Below are 14,320 nucleotides of genomic sequence, written 5' to 3' on the forward strand. Positions count from 1 at the left end.
TTCCATGTCTAGTGGGTAGTAGAAAAAATAACCTCCCAAGTCTTAGGTTACAAAAATAAGTAGTCTAAGAGCTATAGTCTAAAGAGCATAAAGTGGCCTACTAATTTCGTCTCTTAGGCTTACAGCGGCCAATTTTCTGATACCTTGAGGCATGTCACTCACTGCAAATGACAATAGCCAGTATCGATACATCTCATTGATTTGAGACAAAGAATGAATTAGTGTGCCCATTTCATCCCATCTCTGGAATTGATGCGGACGAGATGTCATGACCTGACATTTGTGTTGTAGGGTAGATGCAATCGTCAGCCACTCCCGATGGTAAAGCTATGTTTAAGTAATGTCAAACGGTTTAATATGGTACGATTAATTTATTAAAGAGTGGCTGTCGGTATTAATGGTTTAATTGAGAGTTCAGCCCTGTTGGTAAACGTTGTGGGCGTCTGCTATTCCTCTTCAACGTCGTGACAGCAACACACTTTATTCTACAATTAAGCTACCAAGTGACCAACAGGCATTGGCCTCTAACATTAGATACAAAAGAAATCTGCCAAGTTGTAGTCACTAATTTCGTCCCTTGTACTCCTTAACATCAATCCCTGCAGAGCTCATCTAGCTCCCCAATCAATGACGCATCCCACTAAGAATGTTCCTGAAACGTTCCTCTCCCAAGCTGCCAAGTTCCGAATCGTCCAGTGACGTAGCAGTTCCTGGAGGGGGACCCTGTCCCGTCATGATGAAGCTTTTCTCCAATTGGTTATCCCACATTCCTCTTCTCGTGACCCACTTTGATCTATTTTCTACAGCTTCACAGCTTCTAGGTCAAGCCTATATCGTCAGACCCGACGATCACCGAGTTACCATTCATCGTGCTTACAAAATTATGCTCCACTGACGTCGATTCGATATCGGGGCTGTTGAGGGTTTGTCACCATCGTTTGACTTGTATCGTCAATTGAGCGTCTGACCCATCTTTTTACTCTGCGAATGGAGCCGTGGGTAGCTTCTACACCAGCATCTTGAGACCGACATATCCTAGCTTCTCTACCACGACTTTCACGCATCAATAGCTTTCATCACGATAATCAACATCTTTGAGAACCTCTACATACCGTACATCTCTAACCATGGCCTCAATTGGCCTCAGGGTAAGCTCCATCTACCCCTCCATATCCCCCCTCTAACAGCTTCAGTCCTCCGCGACCCGAGCCATAACCCTTCGACCCTCCCATTCCCGCCTCCTCCCACGCCAACTAAACGCAACACAACGATACTTTTCGAATCAAACACCACGATGGTACTCCGACTCGTCAAAACCCTCCACCGACAGCTCGGCAAGCTCGGATGAATCCATCGCAAGCAGCGCATCCTCTGAGCCCAATACCAGCAAGCTCAACATCTTTGGCACAGAATGGGAAGATCTCGACACAAAGATCAGTAGCTTTTCTGATCTTCCGCATCGTCTCTTTGGCGCAAACCAGCACATGGTCATTAACTACGAACTCAAAGAAGCTTTGCGCCTCATGCTGCGACAGTTCAACGCGCCTATAATGTACTCTTTCGCATACGGCTCCGGTGTCTTTCCTCAGTCAGCTTCCAAGGCCAGTATATCCGAGTCCAACTTTCGAGCTGTTCATCCGAACCCCCCAGAGGCGCTCATCAAGTCGCAAAAGGGTACACCGAAAGTGCTGGACTTTATCTTCGGTGTGTCGCATGTTGAGCATTGGCATTCGATCAATATGAAGCAAAACCGTCATCATTACTCTGGTCTTGCGTCTTTGGGATCAGGCGTTGTATCGCGCGTGGGGAACTGGGGTGCTGGTGTCTACTTCAACCCTTTCGTGGAAGTCAACGGTATGCTTATTAAGTACGGCGTAACGAGTATCGACAATCTGGTACATGATCTTTCTTCCTGGGACAGCTTGTATCTTGCTGGCCGCCTTCAAAAGCCTGTCAAGATTTTACGAGACCATCCTCGTGTTCGACTCGCCAACCAGCACAACCTCATCGCCGCTCTACGAACCGCTCTACTCCTTCTACCTCCCAACTTTACAGAAGTCGAGTTATACAGCACCATCGCAGGTCTCAGCTATCTAGGTGATCCCCGTATGGCTCTCCCTACAGAGAACAAGAGCAAGGTGACAAACATTGTCGACAACAACATCGTTCACTTCCGCCGGTTATACGCACCGCTCGTCAAGACGCTTCCCAATGTCGACTTTACAGGACCCTGCCGCATCGACGATACAGATTGGATCATGAACCCGGACCCCAACAAGGGACTCCAGCAGGACATGGACCCCATACGTCGCGGCAACATGGTTAGACGCCTGCCTCAAGCCTTCCGATCACGACTCTACTTCCAATACCAGAAGCGATTCGAAATCCCCCGTGGAGAGTTCAACGAGCTCATGAAGGCGTCTTCAGACAATGATGGCACCGCGGTAAAAAAGATGCAAGGCGGTGACTTTGAGCGTCGCATCGCCACCGATGAGCCACAGAAACTTCACGAGACGGTGCGCATAGCCATTAAGCAAACAGTGAACTGGCCGAGTACAGTGCAAAGCGCCAAGGGTCTTTTGACGGGTGGTATCTCAAGAGCAATGCGATACTTGGGTGAAAAGTACTCCAAGTACAAGAAAGATCAAATGAGCAAGACAAAACAACTTTCCGACAAGTCAGAAAAGTCGGACTGAACATAATCACCAAGCGCATTACATGAAGAGGAGGAGCAAGCGTCATTTTGGAGTATTGGGGTATCAGGGTAGCATAAGACGAAAGTAGGAGGCCAGTATGCTCCTTAGTTTACCTTGTTGTTTAGCACAAGGTCAACTTTTCTGCTTCCCAGACGAACAGCGAAAGAGATGATATAGACGTAGCGAATGAAACAAAATACTTGGACAAAAGTCCTTGATCCCATCTGCCAGATATATAGCTACGGATTTGTGCAACACCTTTCTCCAAGCGAGATATCCTGTATTTTGTCCAGAAAACATACAAATGCGCATACAAAAAAAAAAATAGAAGAGAAGAAAGGAGACATTAGGAACAAAGGGGAGAAAAAAAAAAAAAGAGTGAAGAAATGGTTTCACCCCGAACAAGCCATTTACGCTCGCTATTCAATGCGCCGCCAAGAAACGTATTTCTGGCCTTCTATCCATGCACGTGGTAATATTCAAGCCCACCGTTTTATCGTCCTTCGTATTTGCCGCTGACAAGTTTCCTTGATACAGGCACGTCTACCCACTTTTGTTCTGTGCTTGCGCTGTCGTCGGCGAAAGGATCATCCTCAGAGATTTCCTTGCCTTTGCCCTTGCCCTCATCAAGTCGAGAGATGGAGATGCCGCTTCCGACGGGTTGATCGCCCGAGGCTGTGAGTTCCCATCGAGCTTCGATATGACCTGGCTTGGGCTCTGTACCTTCTGAGCCAATGATGCGGCAGACAATCTTTTGAGGTTCAGCGGTAAGAGTGAGGTCACCGATGCGCCAGTAGACGAGGTGCTTGTCCTTTAGGTGGATTCCTACAGGCTTTGTCTGGGCGCCACTTGATTTGCCCTCGTATTTTGCGACGATCACCACGTTGTGCAGTGATACAGGGGCGGTAATCTTGGAAGCCGGGTTAAGCTGGTATTGCAGTAACAAGCCGAGCTTGTCTCCTTGAGGCTTCCATGCGGGCTTTAGGAGTAGAGGAGCATGCTCGGCCAATGTTGAAACGTCGGCCTCTTCAGAGAATACTCGATAAGAAAATGCGGTGGCATTCTTGGTGAGGTGAGACACATCAAGATTGAACTGATCGTGGTTGTCGGGAGATGAGTTTTGTACAAAGATGCGGTTAGGACCAATGCGCTCAAGGGCCGAAAAGTTGTTGATTCGGATGGTTTCATAGCCTAGATACGTTAGCAATGAAGGAGATTTGGTAGACATCAACTTACTCTTAGCATCACCCGAGTCGCTCGGGTTGTTGACGAATGCAACTTCACCAGTAATAGACGCCGACTTGATGACGCCATCCTCAAATACAGCAGACACACTCTCAATGATGGACGAGTTGAGACCAGGGGCAGTCATTTGAGCGTGTTGAGGATGGTTTCCGCCACCCAATGAGTTACCAGATCTCACAGACTGTGTATCAGAAGTACCGGCAATGCTAGCCTCGGACGCCAATGCAGCAATTGCGCTTCCCTTGGATGTTGATGGTGCAAGGGTTGGAGATGCCGCTAGACCACTTATAGGGGAATCGGTGCCACTCTCTGGTAGATTAGGAGGCGGCACATACATGGTGTGACGCACATCACGACGTCCCCTAACTGTACCACTGCGACGAGTGGCCGGTCCAAGTTTGAGGCTGTTGGCGACGCTTGAAAGGGCAGCCAGCTTGGCCTCAGGATCCTCATCCTCGACAGGTGTTTGCTGAATGTTGACCTTGAGCAATTGATCAGGATCCTCGCCAGACTCTTGTTTAGCCTCCCGTTGAGCTTCCGAAATAGGGTCGTTCATAGGGGGTGGAACGTTGAATCCGTCAGAATCCTTGGTTGCGTTTTGCGGCGCCGGGTTCTCTTGTTTGTGCGACGGTGGAGGACCGGGAGGTGGCTGGACATTTGACAGGTCAATTTCGTGATTGCCGTTAACGGTGCCTCCAGCCGACTGTGGAATCGGGCTGTCCATAAGATTTTCATTGTGCGACGTTCCGTTCGTATTCTCGTGCGCGTCCGGCTTGGGTGTATCGTTCTCGCCATCGGGTACCCGCGGCATATCAGGGGTTTCTGCTAGAGACGACAATCGTTGGTGCTCTTGGAGATTGTTGGAAGAGGCCCTGGGAGAAGGGCCCCGATCGTTTTGGCTGTGGCTCGTTCCCAATCTTCCAAAGCTAGGTCCCAATTTTCCAGGAGAAAGCTGACCGAAACCGGCGTGCATGCTCTGCCTTCTACGGCCACCAAACATGGTACCAAGACGGCGCAGTTTGCCTCCTGTATTCTGTTAGTTGGTTCATTGTTACCCTGCCAATTGACATACCTGGCTTTTCCTGAGGCATTGAAGTCTCGCTCATATCGTCGTCAGCGTGGGAAGAAGTCGGGGCTGTAACTGGAGCAGGAGACGCTGTGTGAGCGCTTTGAGCCGGCAGATTGGTGCTATCGGCAGTGCTTGGAGGTACTGGCGTCGAAGGTGTGGTGCCAGCAAACGATGACTGACGAGTCGAGTTTCGGGTCGGAAGCTTCGCCTTGCCAGCAGTAGCCCTATGCACAAAAGATTCGATTTCTTTTTCGGTATTAATCTCGAGCATCAATGCCAATGTTTCCATAGCATTCTCTTGTACGCGCTGGGCCGAATTGGACTCGTGAGTCTGGTATTGGGTGAGAAGATCTCGCAGGTTGTTGACACGCGACTCATCAAGAGCTTGGAGAGACTCAAAGATGAAAGGTGCCTGTGATTCCCATTGCCCAGTAGCAGATTCAAGCTTGGATGTAGCACTCTCGACCTTGGAAGTGTTTGCTCGACCCCCCTTCTTAGTGAGTTTGTCGACAGCGTTCTGTGATTCATCGAGGTCCTTTGCCATGGTGGACAAGTTATTAGACATGGTGTTCATGTTTTGAAAGTCTTTTCGACTGGAAAAGTTTCGTAGAGGGTGCTCGATATCTTTCTCGATGCGATCGGCGAGCTGATGGTGAGCATGGGCAATGCTCTCAGTCGAGTCGATAATTCGGTTCCATGGCGCCTGGAAAACACTACAACAGTTGTAAGCATATTGCGACCCATGCCACGAAATGGTGGATTTACCCAAGCTCCGATTGACCATTTGGCACCTTGAATTGGGTGAGCTTTTTTAGACCCTGGACGTATTGATCCTCCACGCGACGACGCTCCTGTTGGAATTGATTAGCGGGATGTCCACGAGATGCTTGGCTGTTGTTCGTGTCGTACCTGGAGCCAGTCGGCGACTTCGTTGTTGACACGGGTCATGCGCTTCATTCGTTCAGTGAGAGTTTGAACCGCCTGGCCGGGCTGGAGAGCTGCCTATATGCGCAAAAGGAGTCAGTCGAACTCGATCAAGCAGCGATTCCATTGGTCTTCCTGTCGCTCATAACGATGCCAATGGAGAAAAGGGACTTACCAGCATGGCGGGATACTCGGCCCTTGCCATATCCTCCATGATGAACGGCGCAAAAGGATATTAAAATTATATATATGTGCGGACGAGAGAGCAATGCATTAATGATGGTATTAAACGCTCCAAGAGGTGATGCGCATTGCGGTCGTTGAGAGGGGTTTCGGTCGAGATTCGGAGGGACTGTAGGAGCTTCAGTTATGTACGTAGGCCTCGGAGGTACGTCAGGTAAACAATGACGATGGTAGGTAATCGGATGATTCGGAGAGGTAATGGTAAAAGTGTCGAGATCCAAGGCGACTCGAGGTTGGAGGGAGAAGAAGCCGTTAAAGTAAAATACCTTGGCTGGGAGTGACAACGGCTAAAGGGACCAAGTTCAAGTTAAAAGTAAAAAGAGGAGAGAAGAGGCTGGCAGAGACAAGACAAGACAAGACAGGGCTGGCGTTGGTACTGAATTGGGTTGGACTGGGCTGGGGTAGCTCGATTTAGGGATGGTGGAGAAGGCAATAAGCAACGTTTGGTGGTTGGTCGCGTTTAGTTTTAGTATCCGCCAAAAATCACGAGGACAAAATAAACATGACCTCATTAATTAATAGGTAGGTAGCTGTCAAATATTGGACGTTTGATATAAACACCAATGGATAACGCCAATGGATCGTGATATAAATAAACATTTGACATTAACCTCTATTGCTAGGTTATACATACTTTTCACGGCATAAATCACCCCCTGTTTCCTTGTCCTTGTTTCTGAATTATGAAAGTTGTGGGCCTCTTTTCTAACAGAAACCAAAACCAAAAACCTGAGACATCCTGGTCAAAGGGCTGATCTTTACCGGAAATTTGATCGTCATGCTCCAGACTCTTCCAAATCCTTTGACTTGCAACAATTAGAACCCTGCAAGTTGTACACAGATACACCTCATCGATCATGTCACTCCCAGAATGGAAAGCAGCTCTATCCATGTCTCAACGATATGAGACAATCCAAAAGATGTAACTAAAACCCTTGCATCCATCAACACGACTAACACCTCCTAGACAAACCTCCCTCTCTGCTTCTAGCATGAGTGAGGCCATCGCCATTGAACAGGCCGCCTACCAAATCTCTTCTACTCAGGTATGCATGTAGCGGTCCAGAACTCACGGAACCGCTGACAAGGCCTAGGAAGAGTATAATCTCGCCTGCCAACCGACATCAACTCCAACACCCCCGTTGCAGGAACAAGAGAGTGAGATCGACTCTGGCATTAGGATTGGGTCATATAAAAACTGCCGACCCGTGTCAGAAGGTGTCACTTCAGAGGTTTACCGGTCAGGCGACAAAGCTCTCAAGGTTATCGTGACGTACCAGGACATTGAACCTCATAATCCTCAGCGCGAGGCAAAGATACTAAAGACTCTACGATCACCATGTATTCCCCTTCTCGACACCTTTCGAGACCAGGAACAGCGATTCGTCCTCGTCTTTCCCTTTATGCCATATACTCTAGCCGATGTTCTCGCTCAAGGGCCTCTACCTCTAGGCTCTTTGCGTTCAATCTTCCAAGACATACTACAAGGTCTAAAGGATATACATACACAAGGCATCATACACCGAGACATCAAACCATCCGCCATCCTCCTCTCTTCTCTCACAGGTCCAGCATATCTCTCCGACTTTGGAACAGCGTGGCATCCCGAGCTGTCAATTAGCTCAGAGCCAGCCGACGATAAGATTCTCGATATCGGGACGGGCCCCTACCGTGCCATAGATGTACTCTTTGGTAACAAGTCCTATGGTCCGGAAGTCGACATGTGGGGGCTAGGAGTCATGCTGACAGAAGTTCTTCGCGATCCTCCTACCCCAATATTCGAGTCTCGTGCTGTTCACGAAGACGGCAATCAGCTCGGTCTCATTCTAAGCATCTTCAAAACTATTGGCACACCAACACCTCAGACATGGCCCGAAGCAAAAAGGTTCAAGGTTGCTCCTTTCGAGCTTTGGACAAGCTTCCCAGGTCAAAGTTGGCAGGAGCTTCTACCCAATGTGAACCCTAACTTTATAGATCTCGTGTCGTCGCTTGTGCGGTATGATGGCCAAAGACTAACTTCCACTCAGGTAAGTTTTTTGTTTAATTTTTTTTTGCGTCAATAAATGACTGTCTGTAGGCCCTTGAACATAAAGTCTTTGCGAAACTATAAAATGAAAAGGTTAGCAATCAAGTTTTAGGATATTATGATGAATCTAAACCGGGCTTGATCTGTTGAATGCGCCTGCGTATATAAGGGGAAGGGGACAATGGAAAGTCAGAACCAGGTATCATCTCAGAGCTACTACTTCTAATTTCCAAGACATCTACTGCCTTGATCTTCTTCCTCCATCATCAATTCTTGTGAATCAACCAACACTCATTTCGCTACAAACACAAATAAACGACACAATGTTTACTGGTAAGTAATCACACTCCCTCCGTCTACGAGTAATACTGATATACCCGCTGGCTTCAATTATGATAATCTTTCCGTTGGGGCTGCAACGATACAACAGCATGAAGACCTGTGTTACCAGTGTCATTTATTTTGGCACAAATACTTTCTGGAATGTCACCACCATAACCACACTCCCGTCTGGTTTCTGCCCACCAAAATCCCCAATCCATCATTTCTCCCCTCGGCTCGCCCGCGTCAGCAATGGGGACCTGATATGGCGAGGGAAGACCTCGTGATGACTGACGAGCCCGCGCAAAGGGGATATTTTATCTTGCCTGCTACAGCGACCCCTAAGCAGAGTTCTACGGACGAGGATGGAGATGAAGTGATGACTACCGATGACGACTATTACTCAAGCGATGCTGGAGATGCGGCACAGGCGATGGAAATGATGAGTATCGACATCTCAAATATCGAAGACGATACGGCAATGGATCGGACAGATTATGACGGGGACACGGAGATGTAGAATGAATAAGCAGGCGTGGGACCGTCCAGACATTGAGTAAAGTATAGCGACAATTCAAACTTTCTTTTTCTAACCAACTATTCAACTAACCCTGACGTCTCTTTTGTGTATCAGCACCCAAGTAGTCAATAGGGTTTCGGCACAGCGGGCAAGTATTCTGGTTACTGCTCTGGAACCACTTGTACAAACAAGTCCTGTGGAACAAATTCTTGCATGTCGTGCATCGCTTATCCGGCATGCGCTTATCCGTCGAAATAATGCTGTAGCAAATGGCACACTCGCTCTGGCCCTTGAGGGCACCGATAATGTTGCGCTTAAACACTTGTAGACCGTCGATAATGTTGCCGTTGGAAAAGGTAATGACACCCTGTGTAGTCATGATCCAGCTCTGCCATTTCTTCTCGTTGACGGCGACACGGTTGAGACTTTGCACGACGACATTTTCGATGGGGTAGTTTTGTGGAATCTTGATGGAAATGGCGGCCTGGCTTTCGTCGACTTCGTAGCCGGCTATAATTTCTCGGGCGGCGCGAGCGACTCGTACAGCGAGTTCCTGCTCGTCCATGGCGGGTGGTTCCTGGGTATCAGCCCACTGCTGCACCTCGTCGAGTGCATCTGCGATGATGAGAGGCGAAAAGTATTTGGTTGTCCAGGATTCGACAGCAATTCGTGTCTGCTTGGAGCGACAGTCGATGTACCACGCTCTGAACAATCCAGGAGTGTACTTGTGTAGGAGATAAAATATGTGGACCAATAACCATTGCATGTTCTTCTCTTCAGGCTCTGATTCTGCCAGCTTGACGTCGTAATCCTGAATGTGTTCCGACAAAAGGTTGATCTTTTCGAGTTTGAGGGGGTGCGCGGCCGAATGTCCCAGGACATCAAACATAAAGTCCAGTAATGGCGCTACGTAATTGTCTTGCTTGAGGTTTTCGTTAAAGTCGCCGCGAATCTTAAACGACGACGTGGAATAAGCATCGAATACGAGCTTCCAGGATAAGAGGTATGATCGGATGGACGAAGGAAACTCTGCGAGCATTTCGTCCGAGTACTTTTCGAGTGTGGGAGCGTCGAGTAGAAGAGACAAAAGTTCGTCAGGCAATCGAGCATCTATACACGTTAGTAGGTGAATCAATTGCACAAGTCTTGCACATACCTGTCTTGTCCAACATGGCGTCAATCGACTTTTGCTGTTGCTGCTCAGGAAGAGCCTTGTGGAGAAGGTTGTACGCAGCTGTTTGAATATCGCGAGAATCCGACGCCACCAGACCAAAGATATCCGAAAGATCAGGGACTTGACGAACGGAAATCTTCTCGACTTCCCTACAAAGCATAGCATCCACAATCTCCAGTGGCTGAGAAGTGGTTTCCCGAGGGAGTCGCAGGAGCTCGATTAAAGCTCTAGGCTTAGCACCAGCAAACTCCTTGAGGGCATCTTCAAGATCGTCGTTGGGTTCGGGAAGAGATTCGATAGTCTTGTATAGCTTCAGCGAAGAGTGGATGAATGGTAGGGCTTCGTCGAGTTCAAATTCGTGGGCGCGGTTCCATAGCGAAATACAAAACTCGATTGCCTTTTCCCAGTAAGAACCATAGACATCCTTCATGCATGGGAGCAGCTTGTTGAGAGAACGGCAGATCTCGGCGCAAAGGGCAGGGCTCAAGGTTTCGGGCTCATCAAGCCATGAAGTAATCTGTCGAACAGCAAATACGATTCGGTTGTTAGCCACAGGCAGTTCGCCCGCCTCGTAAATCTGAGCACAAGATGAAAGCAGGACAAGAGTCATCAGGGTCTTGTCGCTCTCGGTTTTGGCGCCCGCAATCTCGCTTACAACTTTATTGCAGAAGTTATTGGCAGCCTTGGATGGTTGAAGCGTCTCGCCAAACCCGGCAATGATGGCAGACGCGGGTAGGACTGTCGCGGGGCCAACCTTGAGGATGTCGGGCTTTAGAAGAGCATCCTCGAAAGCAGATGATGCACCGTGTGCCTCTGCCAAGAATTGAACAAGTTCACTGAGTGCCCTTGCACTGTATAGACCTCTGGGGGTCAAGTCTTTTGAGTGCTCGGTTAATAGGTCGATCAGTTCTTGGATGATTGGCTTTTCCTCAGCCGAGTCGCTCCAGACTTTAGCGTCGGTTGCAAGATCGTTTAGGACTCCACGCGTCTTGGAGACAAAATCTTCAGCTTGAGCACTTGCTTCAGAATGTTTAAGGGTTTGCCATAGTCGGTTCTCCTCCGTACAAGTAATTTGGTCAGAGATCAGCTGTACGGTCAAGCATTGAAGGTAGAGAAGCTCAAGTTGGAAAGGCTTTGGCAGTTGGGATAGCGGGAGTTTTTCGGATAGACGTGACACATAAAGAGCCATTCGTGTGGGAATAGCACGTCCCTTTCTGTCTCGGTGAACTCGTAGCGGCGTGGATCGAGGTGTTCCCTTTACTAATGCAGAAGCGCCACCGGTGCTGTTGGTGATGGACAGTGACGGGTTCACTGACAGCTCTAGGAATGGTGCAAGTTCCTTCATCCACACGTTGGTGCTTGGGAAGAGCTCCTCGGATGGGATATCGCTAGAGGCGGCACTCTGTGCTTGGGAAACCAATGTGTCGATGCTGTGAATGGGTTAGCTTGATCAACTGTACAGATTGGGCAACCTACTCTAGAGATTGTGTTCCCGCTCGTTCGAGGTTAGCTTGAACGACGGCAACAACGGGCAACTTGCCATCCGTATGACCGTCCAGCAGAGTACGGATGGCAGTGGCCTTGGAGGAAATCGCAGAGTCATCGAGCTCAGAGAGACCCAAGAGAAGTGCGACCAAAGTTGTATGGACGCGATCGTCTCGAGAGAATAGTTCGGGTCGGCCCTTGGCGGCAATCTCCAAAGCTTGAAGTGTGGACGCTGTTTTTTGGGGGTCCTTTTCGAGAATTTCAACCAGGGCTTGCACAAGCTCACGGTAATTGCTGTCGATTAGAGTCTGATATGTAACAGCAGCCTCCAACAATTCCCAATCGTTACTGTTGCCAACTGCAAGTAGCACAGCTTGGCCGATGATGTGCTTTTGCAAGTCCATGTTACCCTTGGCAAGGACAGCTCCTCTGTCATTGGAAATGAGAGATGCAAGAGCGGCGTCGCGTGCTGGTTCGGATGGTAGATCAAGCACTGCTTCAACCCAAGAGTTCCAGATAGGTGCAAATTGTGTAGACACAGAACCAAGTAAGTGAAGAGAAGAGAGGAGATAGCGTGAAGAAGGTGAAGAAATGGCCTTGGCAGCATCGTCTCGAGCCATTGAAGTGAAGAATGCTGAGAGCCTTGTAATACCATCATCATGGAAGAGGCGAGGCGACATGCTTAGAGCGTACTCAATGATGCGCGCCGCGCCATATGGCTTCAGGTTGCGACTCTCCAAAAGAGTGATGCACTGATTGATGGCCTTGAGAGAAGGCTCAGCTGTGTGGTCCGGGACGGCGTCTGACTCGGCTATCTTGTCCTCAATCTGGCCAACCAGACCAAACCATCGTCGGCCTTCCTCTGAAATCTTTTCCTGGGACTGTTGGTACTCTCGAGACACTTCAGGTAGGGATCCGGAAATCTTGGCACAAAAGATGCTAGCGAGTCGGTTCCATTCCTCTTCGGAGGCAGATACAACAGATGGAGAGGCTTGAACAGTGGCGATGTAGGCTTCCACAAGTACAGAAATAGCATTCGGACCCATGGGAATGGCGACAGTCTTTTCCGAAACCGAGAAAAGGAATTGCTCGATGAGAGGGAAGAGGTGTTCCTGGACAAAGGGTAATTGGTCGTCGGCGGGTAGGTTCTTGAGTAGTCGCTTGGCGGTATCGATGAAGCACTTCCATGCGAATGAGGTATTAGTTCGTGGTTCTTCGCGATGTGTGATTCCTGACTTGAGAGATGACAAAAGTTGCGAGGCAACCTCGGGCGTAATCAGGTCAGATGGCAGAATCATCAACAATTGGTCCAGATATTCCCAAAACTTTGGCGGGCTTCCCTGCGATCCCTTGGAGATGAAGGCTTGTAGTCTACCCAGAGGTGACTTTGGTCCGGTGGTGACCTTTCCTGTGGACCAAACATCGGGGTACCTTTGTGTCATCTTTGTCAATGCTCGCACATACTCCAAAGCTGAACCAGCCTGGTTGGTCTTGAGACCCCCTGTGATAAAGGCCTGCTTGACCTTTGTGTCGTCGGCATACGGTAGCTTTCGTTCGATCGAAGCGAAGAGAAGTTGGCAAACAGTCTTTCGGACTGCCGAGTCGTTGTAGGTGATTGTCTTCCAGACGCTTTCCTCCGCGAAATAGTCATCGTATCGTGATTGCAGCTTCTCCAGGTTACTTTGCTCGACCTTTTGCAGTAGACCCAAAACAAGAGATAAGCTGGCAGTAACAACTCGAAAATACTTGGCCTCGGCGTCTTCGGCTGTCGTAGAGCGTTCGTCGCTGAGAGTATCTTGCGTTTCCTGGATAGCATCAATGGCGTAGTCAAGGATCTGGGCCTGGCACTTGTTCCAAAACGCAATGACCTTTTCAGGGGTGTTGAGAAATGGGGTTAGACCATCGCTAGCAGCTCTAGCTACCACACGGTCGCGATCGTACAGACCGGCAAGCCATGCGCCGACGATCTTTGGTAGATGACGCTCAAATCTCTTGCGCGCAGACTTCATAAGCTCGAATTGAAGATTATGCGCAAGTTCACGGACTCGACGTGAGTTGTCTATTGATGTGCGAGGGTATATTTGGACCTGCCGAGTATAAGTTACTGTCATCCCTATAGTATGCTTTCTACTAACCCAAACGTCCAGGATGCCCTCTTCTACCCCGCCATCCTTCTCAAATGGGTGAGCTTGAACATGAGCTAATAGCTCCTCGAGTGCCTTGGCCTTGGTGGTGCTGTCTTTCTTTAATATGTTCTTCAATGACACAACAACATTTGGGTCGGAGACAGCTGAGAACGAGGGAGGCTCGGCGAGGTACGACAGGGAGGTTCCGGAGGCTGCGGTGCCAAAGCCTCCAAAGCCGGAGCGGGGTCCTTCAAATCCACGGCCGGCAGGTTTCCCTTGTGACCTCTTCATGGTTGTGATTCGGTAAAATGCAGTCCAAGTATGTAGGTGAAACAAATGCAAAAAGGAATGTACGTGTCTGGTGCCGCTCGATGGCGCTCTAAATTGACAGAATCTTGGAAAGCTGATGATGATATCAAATTTGGTGGTGAGGGACCAAGTGATGTCACATGGAAGCACGGACCCTGGTTGGTTTAGTGGGGGTCCTGTCG

The 14,320-nt window shown here is 49.1% G+C and overlaps 4 protein-coding genes across 4 annotated transcripts; 2 read left to right on the top strand and 2 right to left on the bottom strand.

Annotated features, from left to right (window-relative positions):
• Positions 1-1,127: 1,127 nt before the first annotated feature.
• On the top strand, positions 1,128-2,696 carry FPOAC1_007826 (uncharacterized protein; the record flags this gene model as incomplete). The annotated part of the gene is made up of 2 exons (XM_044852276.1): positions 1,128-1,148; positions 1,194-2,696. The coding sequence occupies 2 exons, from the start codon at positions 1,128-1,130 to the stop codon at positions 2,694-2,696; spliced, it is 1,524 nt and encodes a 507-aa protein (XP_044704946.1).
• A 493-nt stretch (positions 2,697-3,189) lies between these two features.
• On the bottom strand, positions 3,190-6,148 carry FPOAC1_007827 (uncharacterized protein; the record flags this gene model as incomplete). Its single annotated transcript, XM_044852277.1, has 6 exons — positions 3,190-3,887; positions 3,933-4,967; positions 5,014-5,723; positions 5,776-5,861; positions 5,920-6,012; positions 6,110-6,148. 6 exons carry the CDS (start codon positions 6,146-6,148, stop codon positions 3,190-3,192), a joined length of 2,661 nt encoding a protein of 886 aa, XP_044704947.1.
• Positions 6,149-7,034: 886 nt separating this feature from the next.
• Positions 7,035-9,044, top strand: FPOAC1_007828 (uncharacterized protein; the record flags this gene model as incomplete). Its single annotated transcript, XM_044852278.1, has 4 exons — positions 7,035-7,099; positions 7,145-7,223; positions 7,272-8,173; positions 8,834-9,044. 4 exons carry the CDS (start codon positions 7,035-7,037, stop codon positions 9,042-9,044), a joined length of 1,257 nt encoding a protein of 418 aa, XP_044704948.1.
• Positions 9,045-9,129: 85 nt separating this feature from the next.
• Positions 9,130-14,120, bottom strand: FPOAC1_007829 (uncharacterized protein; the record flags this gene model as incomplete). The annotated part of the gene is made up of 4 exons (XM_044852279.1): positions 9,130-10,154; positions 10,201-11,648; positions 11,695-13,790; positions 13,839-14,120. 4 exons carry the CDS (start codon positions 14,118-14,120, stop codon positions 9,130-9,132), a joined length of 4,851 nt encoding a protein of 1,616 aa, XP_044704949.1.
• Positions 14,121-14,320: the final 200 nt, after the last annotated feature.

Source organism: Fusarium poae, chromosome 3 (genome assembly GCF_019609905.1).
Source record: "Fusarium poae strain DAOMC 252244 chromosome 3, whole genome shotgun sequence".
Classification (NCBI taxonomy): Eukaryota; Fungi; Ascomycota; class Sordariomycetes; order Hypocreales; family Nectriaceae; genus Fusarium; species Fusarium poae.